We start from the raw sequence: 17,845 nt of genomic DNA on the forward strand, positions 1-17,845 counted from the left end.
ATCTTACTTCTATCATTGACAGTCCCTCTAGGTTGTGGGCTGCTTGCCTGTGTTCCTGAGAAGCATCTATGGTACCAGTCTATAGAGTGTGTTTTCTTTAGTGAATTACCGGTATGTTTACCGGTAATAAACTTGCACTGTTTTATGTATATGTTTGATTACATACAGCCTTGTGACAGTTTTCCTGCATGTCATAAGCATTTGAATATAAATTAAAATGTTAAAATCAAATCTGATATTGTTTTACCTTTTATTTGGTGTGTGGAAGGTGTGCGGAAGAGGGGGTAGTCTTATACGGCGAGTATATAACAAACTCTGTATTTTGAGTGGAAATGTTAGGGGGTCGTCTTATATGCCCAGCCGTCTTATACGCCGGCAAATACGGTAGTCTTATATTTTATTGTAGAACAAGAAAGTCAAAAAGGGCACTGGAAACAGATACTTATATAAGTGTGTCCAACCTTGCCTCTTCCAACACTCATCCCATTACATTAATTTGTCTGCCAAATTTTATTACACTTGGTCTTTTAGCCTCCATTTAGTCAAGCCTTGAACAATTCACAAGTTCAACTCCAAGTGGGACAAAGCTAATGACTTATTCAACTTTCTTCTCATGCTGATTAATAGTGATATATTGTTTACTCTACTACTCCCAAAACCATAAGCCCCTACCAAAAACAAAAAATGAAAGTATGCTTTGCATTCAATCAGTATGGGAGATGATAACACTAGCAAAATCTTTTCTTTTTTCTTTTTCAAATAATGTGCCCTTAACTTAATCTTTTTCCTGACAGTGACTACTAAAATTTCTTTTCCCTATACCTCCCCATCTTCAAATTGAAACATTAAAATTGAGGTTTGAGGCATCCTTGGACAGTTTCACTTCTACTTAAAAGTCTATTTCTAAGAGGCCTAGCTCAGACAAATGTTCAGTTTTAGTTCCTCCTAAAGGTTGGCTTACAGATTCTGTTTAAATGTTCCCTGCAAACCTCTGGAGGTCACATGGATTCAAACCTCCTAGCTCAGAAACCTAATTCACAAAGTTTAAGACAGACAGTACCCTACAGGTGTGTTTGTCCAGGATAAACTACATTTAAATAAATTTCTGATATATCTACTTTCTCTAGGCACCTGATTCTCTCCCTCTTAAACTCAAGTACACCATTTTTTGCAGTCCAGGTAAGCTCAGTAAAGAAATAGCATATTCCTCAGAATTATTCTATATCTTTGACAGAATCTAAACTCTGGCAATATCTAAACTTTGGCTTTACATGAGAAAGTCAAATTAGGAAGTGTATAAGCTATCATTCTTGTTCATTTCTTTGGCTTGTTTTGTTGACAAAGGCAAGAGTGAGAATAAAAAGATGGCAACAGATTGCTCTCATTCACTATCATGCATTCCATGCCTGATAGGGAACCATATGGCATAGAGTAGAGGACACAAGGGTTAGCCATGGCATGATCAGCTAAAGCCACTAATCTTGTAAACCAGTGGTTATTAGGGCCGGAAGAAAGTTTGCCTGTCTGTATACCACGACAGACCCAATGGCTAAGTGCCTAAGCAAAGTGCCTAGTACATAACAGATAATCTAACAGTAAGCAATTTAATAAACCATACACAGAAGGTATCCAAATCTTGGTGAATCCCAGAAAGAACAAGACCAAGAAGCTAAAGTAGCTTCATAGTTACTATACGTGCTTACACTGAACCTCAAGACCATCTTAGTCTTATACTGAATACCCTCATTCTTCAGAGGCCCTCGAAATTAAAAATGCCTGGCATTAAATCTCCAAAGGCAAACTCACTACCCCCACCACCCCCGACATACACACCACTCAGAAGTCTTCCTCTTGCCCGGCCGGAGTAGCTCAGTGGTTGAGCATCCACCTATGAACCAGGAGGTCACGGTTCGATTCCCAGTCAGGGCATATGCCTGGGTTGTGGGCTCAATCCCCAGTGTGGGGCGTGCAGGAGGCAGCCGATTAATGATTCTCTCTCATCATTGATGTTTCTATCTCTCTCTCCCTCTCCCTTCCTCTCTGAAATCAATAAAAACACATTTAAAAAAAAAAAAAGAAGTCTTTCTTAAGCCCTGGCCCTGAAGTCTTTAAAGGCTTTAAAGTCATTAAGAGATGATTCCGTAAGAGCAAAATCTGGTATGACTATTAGACTGTTTAGACTTTTAGATCTTTTAGACTGTTCCTCTCTCTCTGCTTTAAAGCTAAATTATTTTTAAAATAATTTCTTTGTAATTATCTAAGTTTAAAAACCAAGGACAAAAGCACCCTAAATCTGGAGGCAAAAGACCACAGCCAAACACCACAAATCACAACTGACTAGAGCCCTTTCCATGAAGCTCAGTGGATGAAGGGTACTAAGGCTTACAAACACTTGTCTAGTCTGGGAACAAATAGATCAACGACCACAGACTATGTCAGCTAGAAGAATTCTTCTAAATCATCTACTCTCTTCAGATCTAAAACCAAGAACAATATCAAGTACAGTATCCTGATATTTTACTTTCCCTTCCATCCCCTAGCCCAGTGGTCGACAAACTGCGGCTCGCGAGCCACATGCGGCTCTTTGGCCCCTTGAGTGAGGCTCTTCCACAAAATACCACGTGCGGGCGCTCATGTACAGTGCGATTGAAACTTCGTGGCCCATGCGCAGAAGTCGCAAGCTGCACCACTGCCCTAGCCCATGCCACAGATCTTTCCACAGCCTATCTATGAGACTGAAGATATCACTAATGTGCAAGAACCCCCACAAGATTTCTAGAAGGATAAAAGGAAATGGGTTTTGGAATCTAAACCTATGCCAGGGCTTAGGTAGACGTAAGGGAGAGGCAGTGGTCCTTCTGCCCCTAAGGCCAGGACACCCCAGCCCTGCAGGCAGCACAGAGTTAACTACCCACCCGCTTTGAGAAGCACAAAGGTACATCACTGCAACATGCCTAACATTTACATTGCCTCTCTCTGCTCATTAAACAGGTTTTGGTTAAATAATGAACAAACTGTATTACAGACTCCGATGAGAATTCCAAAATTATAAATCAACTGGGAAAGCCCAAAGGGGCAGACAGACAGGGAGGGGGGAGAAAGAAAATATTGACTAATATAAAGGGCGCAGCTTGACAGTGGATATTCCTGCCACACCTGATCAAACACACTCTGTTGGGGGAGGGGAAAGAGAGCAAGAGAGAGAAGATGGAACAAGAAAGACTGAAATTTGCATCCGGAAAAGATTAAAACCGATTCTTTGGGGATAGAGAAAATACATAATATATATTACTATAAATGCAAAACTGTACTAAAAGCTAACTCAAATGTCAAAGATTACAGCTTGAATAAATTTAAATATAAAAGCCATGTGCTTCTGGAGTTAATGAGAGAGACATAAAAGGACAAACTGGGCTAGGAGGCTGAACAGAGAGCCTTTTTCTGCCTTTGCTGGACAATGGGTTCAAAGCACAGCATCAAATACAGTCAGAGGCTTCCCTCCACAGCTCTGAGCCCAGAGAAAGAACTGGTAAACCCCATCACTTTTCCAATCTAAATTTGCTGATTTTTAAAAATTAAGAAATAATGCATATTCCATAAAATTCACCCTTTTAGCACTAGCCAGTTTGGCTCAGTGGATAGAGCATCGGCCTGCGGAATGACGGGTCCCAGGTTTTATTCCAGTCAAGGGCACATGCCCAGGTTGCAGGCTCGATGCCCAGGAGGCAGTGATCAATGCTTCTCTCTCGTTATTGATGTTTCTATCTCTATCTCTCTCTCCCCATTCCTCTCTGAAATAAATAAAAACGTATTTTTAAAAAATAAAATAAAATAAAGGGTCCCAGGTTCGATTCCGGTCAAGGGCACATGCCCAGGTTGTAGGCTTGATCCCCTCCAGTAGGGGGCGTGCAAAAGGCAGCCAATCAATGATTCTCGTCATTGATGTTTCTATCTCTCTCTCTCCTTTCCTCTCTGAAATCCATAAAAAATATTTTTTTTAAAAATTTCATCCTTTCAAATTATATAATTCAATGGTTTTTAATATATTCACAGAGTGATATAATCATCACCACTATCTAATTCCGGAACATTTTAAACACCCAGAAAGAAACTTGTCCCCATTAGTAGTCATTCCCCACACCCTTTCAACACCCCTGGCAATCACACATCTTCTTCAGAATAACATCCTAAAAGGATTCCTAAAAGGAGCAGCAGTCAAGTCTCACTGATGGTGAGCCAAGGCTTATCTAAAGTAGAAATACGCAAACTTTGTTCTTAGTTACTCTGTATCTTCCAAGTGCAACCTTATCTTTAGATTTGGTATTAGAATATTCTATTACTTTAAATGTTACAAAACATGAAATTGTCAGGCAATTTGGGCAAATACTGACTATAAATGTGGTCCAGAGTTACATATCTGTAAGAATAATAGGTATGGACTTAGCCAACCTTACTAGAGACAATGGACTTATTTCCTTCACAATGCTAATACTCCTGGAGGAATAGATAGTGCTTATATATGTAAATTATCCTCTGACCATTTACAAAAAAAGCAACAAATCATTTTGGTTTATTGATGATGTCCAATGAACCACCTATTTCCAACGGTGATATTCTTTTTTTTAATATACTTTTTATTGATTTCAGAGAGGGAGAAGGAAAGAGAGAGAGAGAGAAATATCAATGATGAGAGAATCATGGATTGGCTGCCTCCTGCATGCTCCCCACTGGGGATCAAGCCTGCAAGCCATGCATGCGCCCAGACCGGGAATCGAACTGTGACCTCCTGTTCATAGGTAGACACTCAACCATTGAGCCATGCCAGCTGGGCACCAACAGTGATATTCTTAATCAACAGAAAACCTAGGGAGGAAAATGCAAATAGAAAGCTTTCTTGTAAAAGGAGATCAAGTCCTGCCCTAACCGGTTTGGCTCAGTGGATAGAGCGTCGGCCTGCGGACTGAAGGGTCCTGGGTTCGATTCCGGTCAAGGGCATGTGCCTGGGTTGCGGGCGCATCCCCAGTGGGGGATGTGCAGGAGGCAGCTGATTGATGTTTCTGGCTCTCTGGCTCTCTCCCTTCCTCTCTGTAAAAAATCAATAAAATATTTTTTTTAAAAAAAGAGAGAGAGAGAGAGACCAAGCCCAAATCAGTTCATGAATTAAACTGAGTGGACGTCCTAGAATTCCTGCCATACTTACTCCAATCTAAGTGGTACACCATTTCCAGTCACATGGCAAGGGCAGTCTCTTTAGTTTCTCTCTCCAAGTTCAAAGCCCTTTCCCAGCCTCCTACCATTAACAGGCTTCCAAGAAAGCAGTCCTCCTGACACTGCCAATCAAAAAAATCTGTTCGTTTCAGTAAAAGAAACAAGAAATTGGTCATGGGTTGCAGAGTCCAGGGCCACAGAGGCAGCTCACCCATAAACCTGCTCCTAGAAGCCAACACTGTGTGGGGGGTCAGAACCAATCAGAAGACCATGAAATGCCCTACTTTGGATCCACTCTATCATTTTTCTCAAGCAGGTAATAAGCTAAAACCCAAGAACAACAGGGGCAACCTTGGCTGGCATCATTTCAAAATTTGCTACATCTGTTAGCCTCTAGAAAGTACTAGCACTTTTTGTCTTCATCTGGAAGACAGCTTGGTAACACCCAGGTATGTTCCTAGTACCACAGACAGAATTGGCTCCTCAGCACATTCTGGTTTAATTAGTATCAAAGAGCAGAAAATATGGATTCCTAACCCAAGGATGTAAGAAAGTTAGGCAGCAGAATGAACTTTGGTAGCTCTAACATGGTCTAGAGCAGGGGTTCTGGAGGTCTGCGGACCACTGGTGGTCTGTGAGGTCCGAAAGGTTAGCGATCCCTGGTCTGGAGACCCCCAAGTCCTGGACTTTACCATTCACCACAGATATGGTTTCTGAGCTGAAGTCTCAGGATATGTCAGGATAGTGAAAACAAGTACAGAATATGGACTGGATCGCAAGCCGGATATGTGGCTGTCGGGATAGCAGCACCACCTCAGCTCCTCAATGTCCAAAGTGCCCAAAGGGCCTACGAGGCTATTCCAATCTGCCATTTTAGAGTGTTCCCAACCAATACCATGCTGTGTTATAAAATGTTGGCCAAATGTTTCCAAATATATTCACTTGTTTAATCCTTTTAACAGCTCTTAGAAAGATAGTACTCTGCACTCTTACCCACCAAAAAGAGTGGTAAATATCTACTCTTTCTTATTGGGATATGTAAGCTTTATCTGTTCAGTAAAAAAAAAAAAGACAGAAAGAAAAATCTGTGAAGGCAGTCAATTCTTTCTAAAGTATCAAAGTCACTTACAGTACAGGCCATAAAATAAGAATCTACTACCTAGTTGCAACATTCACCCTGCTAACTAGCTAACAACCACCTCCTCTATACTTGATCCTTCTTGGCTAACATTTCCAATAGTTTCAATAAAGTGGAATTTGCTCCTTTAAAGAAAACATTGTAGGGAATCCTTAGATAACATTAGCCCATGTTTAGGAAAAGTAAAAAGGAAATGGAAATTTTCTCCAGATATTCTTCTAAATTCCTCATAAAAGGAGAAAATGTATTTGTTTATTGTTATGTAATTTGCAAAAGCCTAAAAATGATTTCAATTGTAGTCTTAGATATGTTACTAGCTGTCCATCCCTGCAAGTTTTTTTCAAGGATATACATTGCAAAAGTCCTTTATAGTCAAGAGTAACACAGACCTGAGGCTTTCCCTTATATCTTTATCACCCCCCCTCTCTTGAAAAACCCAAAGGTGAGTCTTGCCTCCCCCACCCAAAACACATGTATATATCTAGCGACCAGAAAGGCAGAACAACCAGAACGACTGGACTGACAGGTGGCTATGACAGGCTTTGCAGCAGCCAACCGGCCTGATCCCAGCCCGGATCAACTCCCCCCTCAGGCCGGCCCAGCTCCCAGTTGGCCCCCAACACTCCGATCTGGGGTGGGGCCAGCCGGCCAACTGCCCACAGCCCCTCGGCCCTGCAGGCCCTACCTGATGGGCCCCCATTGAGACAGGCCGGCCAGACCCGACCCGTGCATGAATTCGTGCACCAGGCCTCTAGTACATATATAAGGCACTTCCTGTGTACAGTCTCCTCTAATTGCATGAACAGAAGCAATATAGAACAGGGCACTAAACCAGAAATCAGGGGCCGGAATCAAGAATTCTAGTTTTGCCAAAACCGGTTTGGCTCAGTGGATAGAGCGTCGGCCTGCGGACTGAAAGGTCCCAGGTTCGATTCCGGTCAAGGGCATGTACCTGGGTTGCGGGCACATCCCCGGTGGAGGGTGTGCAGGAGGCAGCTGATCGATGTTTCCCTCTCATCGATGTTTCTAACTCTCTATCTCTCTCCCTTTCTCTCTGTAAGAAAATCAATGGAAAATATTTAAAAAAAAAAAAAGAATTCTAGTTTTGACTCTATCTCTTAAGATTAGTGTGACCTCAGCTAAATCACCTAAAATGTCTCTGGGTTTCAACTTCATTCATAAAATGGGACAATATATGCCATGCCTCCACTACAGGGTTATGTAAAAGTTCAATTAGGTAATAAACATGAAAATGGATTGAAAAATTCTAAACATATAAATATTACATAAACTTATTATCATTAGGGAAACATGGTGGAAAAAAAGGAAAAAAAAGATTCTGGAACACACAAAGATTGAAAGATCTGTATTACAGAGAGCTAAGGCCCTAAAAGCAACAATGACTTTCTATAACAGAAAGGTTTTTGTTTTTTTTAATATATTTTATTGATTTCTTTTTTTTTTACAGAGAGGAAGGGAGAGGGATAGAGATACATCGATCAGCTGCCTCCTGCACACCCCCTACTGGGGATGGGCCTGCAACCAAGGTACATGCCCTTGACCGGAATCAAACCTGGACCCTTCAGTCCGCAGGACGACACTCTACTGAGCCAAACTAGTTAGGGCAACAGAAAGGTTTTGTTGCAAATATTAAAAACTTTATATGTGCCACAAACTTCCTACCTTATGGCATGCATAAGGTAGACAAAGAAAGTAGTTCAAACCAAAATAACTTACTTATTACTCACACAATGAAGGAAGCTTATAATTGTATGAATGCTGATTCCCCACTAAAGAGGGATGTCCTTTTAGGAACTCAAGGAAAAGGATCAGCAATACAATAAACCAGGGGCAATCTACACCCATGACTCACACCTGGCTTGCAACCTGTTTTTTTAAAGAAAATTTGATTTATTACTCATTCACTTAAGTATTATCTATGTCTGCTTCCAAGCTACCAGTGGCAGAATTGAGTAGTTACTATGGCCTATAAAGCCCAAAATATTTACTTTTCAGAAAAAGTTTTTCCATCCCTGCAGTAAATCAAACACATGTCTTTTTTACCAAGATAAATAGTCTTACATAGATGTGAGGACTTACCGGTTATGCTGTTTAGAACCTCCTTTAGATGACTGAAACTATGCAGCAGAGGATCCCGTTCTTCATCCTGCAACAAACATGTGCGGTTATTTTTTAAATCATTGTTGGACACAAAGGAAAAAGGAAACAAGGATAGATCAAGGGCTTTCTCTGAATCCAACCAGAAAATCCAGTAAGTTTTTATTCTTAGGAAAAGAAAGTTAATATACATTTTTCCAGTTCCTTAATCTCTTAATTCATAGAGGTCCTCTGGGCTTACCTAAAATAGTAAATCCTGAAGTATTAATCTACACCATGACCACAGCACTCAAGCTACCATAGATTGCCAGGTCCTTTATATTTGCTATGGTCTGAATGTTGGTGTCCCCTCAAAACTTACATGTTGCCCGGCCAGCATGGCGCAGTAGTTGAGTGTTGACCTATGAACCAGGAGGTCACGGTTCGATTCCCAGTCAGGGCACATGCCCGGGTTGTGGGCTAGATCCCCAGAAGGCAGCCGATCAATGATTCTCTCTCATCATTGTTTCTATCTCTCTCCCTCTCCCTTCCTCTCTGAAATTTAAATATATACATATATACATATATATACACATATATATACATATATATACATATATATACATATATATACATATGTATTTGTAACTTACATGTTGAAATACTAATACCCAATGTGATAGAATTAGGAGGTGGGGGTCTTAAAAAGGTGGATGAGTAGGTCATGAGGGCAGAGCCCACATGAATGGAATTAATGGCCTATAATAGAGTCCCAAAAGAGCTCTCTTGCTCCTTCACACCATATGAGGACACAATAAGAAGTCAGAGATCCAGAAGAAGACCCTCATATGACCATGCTGGCATTATGATCTCAGACTTCCAGGCTCCAGAACTGTGGGAAATAAATTTCTGTTGTTTATAAGCTACCCAGTTTGTGGTATTTTGTTATAGCATCCCAAACAGACTAAGATATATGTATTATTCTCTCTCTTCTTCATATTCATTATATAATCGCACATGCTCATTTCAAAGACATTCCTGACTCCACTCTCACTTCTAAAACAACCTATTTTTATAAATGAGCATGAGAAATTTCCAAACACTAAGTTGAAAATGTCTAAACTGTTTTTATAATTGTGGTCAAAAATTGTTTTATACAACTGTACAAAAAATATCCTTAAACATATGTATACAACAAAGAAAGCCAGCTTTATAACAGGTAAATTTCTTATTCATCTGATTGGCAAGATATGGCCTGCTCTATGTATAGAAGCTTGATGAATTCTCAAAGAATTCTATCACCAAGCCATACACCACGTATAAATAACTAAACTAATTAAATAAATGTGATAACCAAGATAAGGAATCTGACATTTTTAGGCATTTTAAAGAAGTCGCAAGTACTAGCTTAAGTTATTTACAAAATAGAAGAATGGTATCATCTTTTAAGCCCCAGAGAAAAAAAGGCAGCCTGTAAACTTGACATTAGCTGGAATAAAACACAAAGTCCTTGATATCAAGAACAACTCTGAGCCCTGGCTGGTTTTCCTCAGTGATTAGAGCATTAGCCCTCAGACCTGAGAGTCTCAGGTTTGATTTCCGGTCAAGGGCACGGTTGCAGGTTCAATCCCAGACCCCTGTTGAGGCTCATTCAGGAAGCAACCAATTGATATATCTCTCTGACTTCAATGTTTCTCTTTCTCTCTCTCTCTCTCTCTCTCTCTTTCAACATCAATGAAAATATAGGTTCAGTGAGGACCTCCCTCCCTCCCTCCCTCCAAAAAAAATCATTGGGGGAAAAAATATATCCTCTGGTGAGGATTTAAAAAAAAAAGAACAACAACTCTGTATTCCTACTATCCTCATTATTACTGGAAAATTGATTACTGTTTTAACTATGCACAGATCCCTAACAGCAAATCAGTGACCAAGCTTTCTGCCCATTCCCCACTTACCAATGGAATATGGGTGCTCCATCGGGCATTCCGTTTGATGGCCCCAACCACAATGTTAATCTCCCCTTGAATGATGTAAATATTCTTATCCACCATCCTGGCAAACCTACCAAAACAGTTGAGAAAAAAGTATAGTTAATATTTGCCCTGACCGGTTTGGCTCAGTGGATAGAGCGTCAGCCTGCAGACTGAAGGGTCCCAGGTTCGATTCCGGTCAAGGGCATGTACTTTGGTTGCGGGCACATCCCCGGTGGAGGGTGTGCAGGAGGCAACTGACAGATGTTTCTAACTCTCTATCCCTCTCCCTTCCTCTCTGTAAAATAATTCAATAAAATATATTTAAAAAAAAAAATATTTGCTTACCCAGAGCATGTCCATGCTTAAATCAGTACTTGGTAAGATTAGAATTATAATTTAACTTTTAAATACCAAGATTTCTGGGAGTACAAGATACAATAATTCAAAACACATCAATCCAGCCCTGGCTGGTGTGGCTGAGTAGGTTGAATGTCAGCCTGTGCACAAAAAGGTTGCAGGTACAATTTCTGCTCAGGTCACATGCCAGCGTTGCAGGCTCGATCCACAATAGGGGTGTGTACAGGAGGCAGCCAATTGATGTTTCTCTCTCACATCGATGTTTCTTTCTTTGCCTTCCTCTCTCTCTAAACTCAATTAAAACTTTTTTTTTTAAAGCATCAATCCTGCCCAGCTGTGGTGGCTCAGTGGTTGAGCTTCAACCCAGGAACCAAGAAATCACTGGCTCGATCCCAAGTAGGGGGCGTGCATGAGGCAGCCAATAGATGGATGGTGTTGCTCTATCATCAATGTTTTTATTGTTCTATCCCTCTCCCTTCCTCTCTCTCTAAAAATCAATTAAAAAAAAAAGCATCAATCCAGAAAATTTCTCAAAGGTCCCTCAATAATCTCTAGCAAGCATATAAAGTTCTTCAAAGGTGGGGTGGGGGCTCAGTGGAGGGGGGGCAATGGGGGGAAATGAGGGACATCTGTAATACTAACAATAAAAAAAACCTCTCTCCTATGAGGCCTTTAGATATGCAGATATATCTGTGTTGCTAGTTTATTAAAGATACTAGAGGCCCGGTGCATGACATTCATGCATGGGAGGGGAGGGTCCCTCAGCCCAGCCTGTGCCCTCTTGCAGTCCTGGACCCCTCAGGGGATGTCCGCCTGCCAGCTGAGGCCCACTTCCCAAGGGGTCCTTAGCGCTACTGTGGAGGCAGGAGAGGCTCCCACCACCGCTGCCACGCTCCCCGCCATGAACCCAGCTTCTGGCTGAGCAGCGCTCCCCCTGTGGGAGCACACTGACCACCAGGGGGCAGCTCCTGAGTTGATCATCTGCCCCCTGGTGGTCAGTGTGTGTCATAGCAACCAGTCATTCCACTGTTCGGTCTATTTGCATATCAGCCTTTTATTATATAGGGAACTTCAGATCTTCCCATTGTTCTTTATTTTATCAACTCAATAAAATAAAAATGAAGGTTCAAGTTAAAAGAAAAGAATGAAGTCTCGCCCAGCTGGTATGGCTCAGTGGATTAAACATCGACCTATGAACCAGGAGGTCATAGTTTGATTCCCAGTCAGGGCATGGTGCAAGTTTCGGGCTCCACCCCCAGTGAGGGTTGTGTAGGAGGCAGCCAATCAATTATTCTCTCTCATCATTGATGTTTCTATCTCTCTCCCTCTCCCTTCCTCTCTCTGAAGTCAATAAAAAACATATTTTTTAAAAAATAAAATAAAAACATGCAGTATTTAACACATAGTAAGATATAAAAAGTAACATAATGGTCAGTATCCAGAGTAAGAACTGCACAACTGAAGTCTCTATGTGTCCTCCCTAATCATATCCTACTCTCTTTCACCCATAGGTACCACTATTCTAAATCTGAAGTTTATTAAACTTTTTATGCTGTTTTATACTTTTACTTCATTGTTTCCTTTAACAATGGGTAGTATTATTCTGCATAGTTATACTTTATATAACTAATACGTTGTATATTCTGCAATTTCCCCTTAAAACATTATGTTTCTGAGTCATCCATGTTGTTAAATAATTTAAAGGATCAATAAAGATAAAACCTCTAGTATCCCTCCTTCCTCAAATTATTTAGGCAAGATGAGTATGCTCTACATCTCTCGAAGGATTTTTAGATTTATTTGTATTGATTTTACAGAGAGAGAGAGTGAGGATAAGAGAGAAACATTGATCAGCTGCCTCCCACACTGATCAATGGTTGCAGGGATTGAGCCTGCAACCTGGGAATCGATCTGAGGACTTTCTGGTGCAGGGACGATGCTCAACCAACTAAGCCACACCAGCCAGGGTCTCTGGAAGGGTTCTTAAGAAACTGCTAACAGCAGCTGCCTCCAGAAAAAAGAACTGGGAACTGTAGAACAGGGTTGATAGGAAGACTTACTTTTTTCTGTATGTTAATTTGCACCTTTTGAATTTTGTGTCACATACATATATTGCCTATTACCTTTTTTTTTTTTTTAATGAGGAGGCTCTTTATAAAAGTAGTTGTGCCAAGCTGGTGTGGCTCAGTGGTTGAGCATCAACCCAGGAACCAAGAGGAGCACTAATGATGTAGAGCGTATAAGGCTTCCAGAGCTGGCCAAGGAACACACCATAGTTGTGCTTCATTGGTACATATCCTTAAACAATAGATAGTATTATTCTGCCTAGTTATACTTTATATAACTAATAAAGTTGTGCTTTATTGAAAGTGACCAAGAATTACTGTATTAGTGCCGAAACCGGTTTGGCTCAGTGGATAGAGCGTCGGCCTGCGGACTGAAAGGTCCCAGGTTCGATTCCGGTCAAGGGCATGTATATTGGTTGCGGGCACATCCCCAGTAGGAGATGTGCAGGAGGCAGCTGATCGCTGTTTCTCTCTCATCGATGTTTCTCTCTCATCGATGTTTCTAACTCCCTATCTCTCTCCCTTCCTCTCTGTAAAAAAATCAATAAAATTTATAAAAAAAAAAATGAATTACTGTATTAGTAAACAATTACTGGGCTCAAGAAATTTACTCAAAGGGTAGAGGTAAGAGAAAGTCAAACCAGGAAAAAGACTGGTGCCCTGACAGGACACGACTGGAAAATCCTCCCAAACCTGATAATCAGGTGACCAATGTACCTCAGCTCTACCGTGGCACCTTCTCCCTCTGGAGGTTCTGAGTTTATCCCAAGAACTATACCCAAGAAAAGCCACTAAGATATGTCCAAAGCTGTTCAAAGATGTCCCTTCTGCCAGGTAAGAGATGAAAAATAAAATAAGGCTTCTCTCACTCATCCTTAAACAACATAGGGCATCCAAAGTATAAGGGTGACAGCTGGCAGAGTAGGACCAAGATAAAAAGTTAGTCCGTGTGATTATATAAAGAGAACCACAGTCTCATAAGGCCTGCCCATCTTGTGTATCAGGGGTAATCATCCACTGTCATAGGGCAGAATCCATATTTTGTTCACCTGCAGAGGTTTACAAAAAATTAACTATTGCCAATAATTTCAAACCCAATGATCTGAAGTTTTAGTTTCTTCTGAAAGACAGAAAACTTAGCATACATGCCTACATTCCAGTATACTACATTCCCCACTACATCCTAATACATTCCCACCTGGCTCACTTCACTCATTTACATTTACCTGCTTGATACTCAGTCATTTGAGTTTGTAATCCCTGTTTTATATAACAGCAACAAATCAGTACCTCCACGATCATTTCCACTACAAGTGGGACTCCAAATCCCCACACTATTATATTTTCATTTAATTAAACAATCACTATTGGACATACTAACAGAAAAGAACAATAACAGCTAAATACCTGCCAATTACATTTACATAGCTCTTCCAGCCTGAGGGTAAAATGAACCTTTCCTTCTCCTCCAACTCAACTCCACCCTTATCCCAACAACAGAATCATTCTATTCTGTCACACTGAACCACAGGGACAGACTGATCAATCATTACAAATGGCATATAAACACTAGGATAATCCTTCCAATCCTTACTGTATACTAGTGAGTTAGTGGGTCTCCTTAAAAGCAGGGGCTGTGTCTTTTCCACTCTTGCTGCCCACAGTAGCCAGTCTAAGTATCCTATCAATGAAGTTATTATCTAAAAGTGGCAGTCATTCTGCCTTCTGGAACATAGGAAAGTGCAATAGTAGAGAAACTCTGAGAACTACAAGTTCAACTTGTATTGGTGCCCAGCTACACATGAGAAGTAAAGTGTGTCCCAAAATTCACGCAAGAAGTAATTTTGATAGAAAACACAGGTTTATAATTCAAAATTGTAAATTTTTTATTGATTCATAAAGTATACAGTATAGGGTTATGTATGGAAAGGCATATCGTGAGAATACGCTGTAGAGAGCTTCTAGAAATGTCCAACTCTTGACCACGGTGCCGAATTGACGTCCCTGGACTCTCCGCAACATTCTCACGAACTGCTTCGATGTTTTGTGTTGAATGACGTGTGGAAGGACGGCCAGGGTGTTTAAGATCACTAACTGATCCCGTCTCCCGAAATTTTTCAATTAATCTCTTCACAGTTGATGAAGTTAAATCACTATTCCGACCATATTTTGCACGAAAATTGTGAACTGTAGCTGCCAAACCTTCACTATTTTTAAAATACTGCTCAACAATGAAAATGCGTTGTTCTTTCGTGTAGCACTCCATTTTTAATGCGGCTGCTAGGCAATAACAAAAGAGTGCGTATGTGCCAGCAAAGCCGTGGAGGCCATTTACCCGATATGCTATTCCATACATAACCCTATACTGTATACTTTATGAATCAATAAAAAATTTACAATTTTTAATTATAAACCTATGTTTCCTATCAAAATTACTTCTTGCATGAATTTTGGGACACCCTTTATCTACAACCTGAGTTTCTGCTGTGTCAATGAGCATCACTGTAAAGATTAGAACATATAATCTACATGTAAAAATGAGCTCAGCTGCCCTAGCCAGTTTAGCTCAGTAGATAGAGCGTTGGCCCGTGGACTAAGGGGTCCCGGGTTCTATTCCAGTCAAGGGCACGTACCTCAGGTACAGGTTCCCTGGCCCTGGTCGGGGTGTCTCTTCTTCTCCTTTCCTCTCTGAAATCAATAAAAATATATTTTTAAAAAAAAAAGAATGAGCTCAAACATGTCTTGAAAGAAGCACAAATTTTCTGATTTTGGGTGAGGGCAGGGAATGAAAAACAATTCCTATCTAGAAAATGACTTTTTAAGTACAGAAAGGGAAAATCTTTGATGCCCGAGTCATCTCCAGGCCCAACTGAAAAGATGCTGGATTGGTCACACTATCTTCCGAAGACTAGACTGCCTATTATGCAAAGCATATGAACTCAACAGGATCAACAGGGCATATCAACCCAGAGGAGCAAGGCAGGCCCATCGAACCTAGGTACTTCCAGTGCTATGTCATTTCATTAGCCACTTTCAATTACTTTTTTTTAAATTCTGCAACTTAGATCATAAAGTTAAAATGCAATTATTGCCTGTACCATTTCCTTCCCACTTATTTTAAATCAATCAATGTTATCCCAACACACACACAATTTCAGGAGGGCAGAGGGCTTTAGGTAGAAACGGTTTAGTCACTCTAGATTCTAGATAGTTTCCCTTCTAATACAATGAGATTTTGACTTTCCTTGTCACTACTACCTCACCATGCAAAAGTCCCGACTGCCAGGACCAGAACCATGCCACAGTTTAGGATTACATGCTAAAACTAATACTAGGGGCTCTGGCTGGGTAGCTCAGCTGGTTAGAGTGTTGTCCCAATACACCAAGGTTGCAGGTTCAATCCCCAATCAGGACACATACAAGGAACAACCAATGAATACATAAATAAGTGGAACAACAAATTGATGTTTCTCTCTCTCTCTCTCTCTCTCAAATCAATAAACTAAATATATATGGATATATATAAACTACTACAAAGTACAGGTAACATTTATTGAGTGTCCACTACATGCTGAAAGGCATTAGATTGATACTACTTATCCCTGCTACATGTTCTAACCAGGTCACTGCACATACTAGTATATGGTACTGCTTTTAAGAAGTGCACTGCCGTGACTGGTTTGGCTCAGTGGATAGAGCTTCGGCATGCAAACTGAAAGGTCCCGGGTTCGATTCCAGTCAGGGGCATGTACCTTGGTTGCAGGCACATCCCCATTGGGAGGTGTGCAGGAGGCAGCTGATCGATGTTTCTCTCTCATCTATGTTTCTAACTCTCTACCTCTCTCCCTTCCTCTCTGTGAAAAATCAATAAAATATATTTTTAAAAAAAGAAGTGCACCGAACAGAGCAATCCCAAAATTGCCCTTTCCATTTGTATCCTCCACAGAGCCCAGAGGAGTGCCTTGTGTACCTGAATTAAAGGAATACAAATTTCTATGTTGTTTATTTAAAAACACTGTAAGGGGGGAGGGGGATTTAAGTAATACAACAATAAAGATTTAAAAAAAAGAAATGGGGCGATAAATAAATAAATAAAAATACTGTCTTCACTATTCCTCATTTCGAACGGCACTCTTTACACTTGGGGAACTTTAGGGTTTACAATACTGAAATTTATCAAATGTCATCACAGTGCCATGAACTACCCTTTGGGTCATGTTCCATCATTCAGTCTACTGTTCTGACCCTACAGTTGAGAGAGATGGAAACATCAATGATGAGAGGGAATCATTGATCCATCGGGTGCCTCCTGCACGCACCCCCCTCCACCCCCCACCCCTTCCCCGGGGACCGAGAACGAAACCCGGCCATGTGCCCTTGACCAAAGTCGAACCCGGGACCCTTGAGTCCGCAGTCGGACGCTCTATCCACTCAGCCAAACCGGCCAGGGCTTGACCCTACACTTTTAAATTGGCTGAACATCTCTCATGACTCATTTTACCCACTAAAAATAATAGGCCAAAAGTACTAAATAACTTCATCAGTCCTCAAGCCCCTCTCTGTTTTCAGCCAAAGATGTCATAAAAGAGTGGCTTCTTTGTGATTGTACCTCCTCTCTTTAGGACAAGTGAAGAGACGACCTGGGGAGAAAATGCCAACCAAAATCATACACCAGGAGAGAATAACCGTGCAACAAGGCAGAAACCAGCTCAGAAGATAAAACCACAGCTCCAGACCCAGAATGGCAATCGCGCTGCCCTCTACGAGGAAAGCCTCTCCCGGCGCAGGTCCTTCCACACCTGGGTCTGTTGCACTAGTTCATGATCCAGCATCTAATAAAGCCGATGGGCTGTTCATGGGGCAGTCCCACGGAAGTGGACACTGTGCACGATCTGAAGAGGTTTTCCTGTCGAAGGTCTCAGAATCAACCCTAGGTACAATGTTCCTTAGGTCTGCTTTCAGCTCTGGAGGAATGGGCTCTTTAGGATGCAGAAAGCTCCGGAAGA

General features: G+C 41.1%; 1 protein-coding gene across 8 annotated transcripts in view; it reads right to left on the reverse strand.

Moving 5' to 3' along the window:
* GBF1 (golgi brefeldin A resistant guanine nucleotide exchange factor 1) overlaps positions 1 to 17,845 on the reverse strand; it is a 122,327-nt gene that overhangs the window by 103,914 nt on the left and 568 nt on the right. For all 8 annotated transcript variants that reach the window (XM_006756491.2, XM_006756489.2, XM_006756490.2 and 5 more), the window contains exons 2-3: positions 10,399 to 10,504; positions 8,447 to 8,513 (exon numbers count right to left, since the gene is read on the reverse strand). In XM_006756491.2, the coding sequence (XP_006756554.1) occupies positions 8,447 to 8,513; positions 10,399 to 10,494 (163 nt within the window). In that variant the 5' untranslated portion in view covers positions 10,495 to 10,504. The remainder of the gene's footprint in view (positions 1 to 8,446; positions 8,514 to 10,398; positions 10,505 to 17,845) is intronic.

This window comes from Myotis davidii, unplaced genomic scaffold (assembly GCF_000327345.1).
Source record: "Myotis davidii unplaced genomic scaffold, ASM32734v1 scaffold332, whole genome shotgun sequence".
Lineage (NCBI taxonomy): Eukaryota > Metazoa > Chordata > Mammalia > Chiroptera > Vespertilionidae > Myotis > Myotis davidii.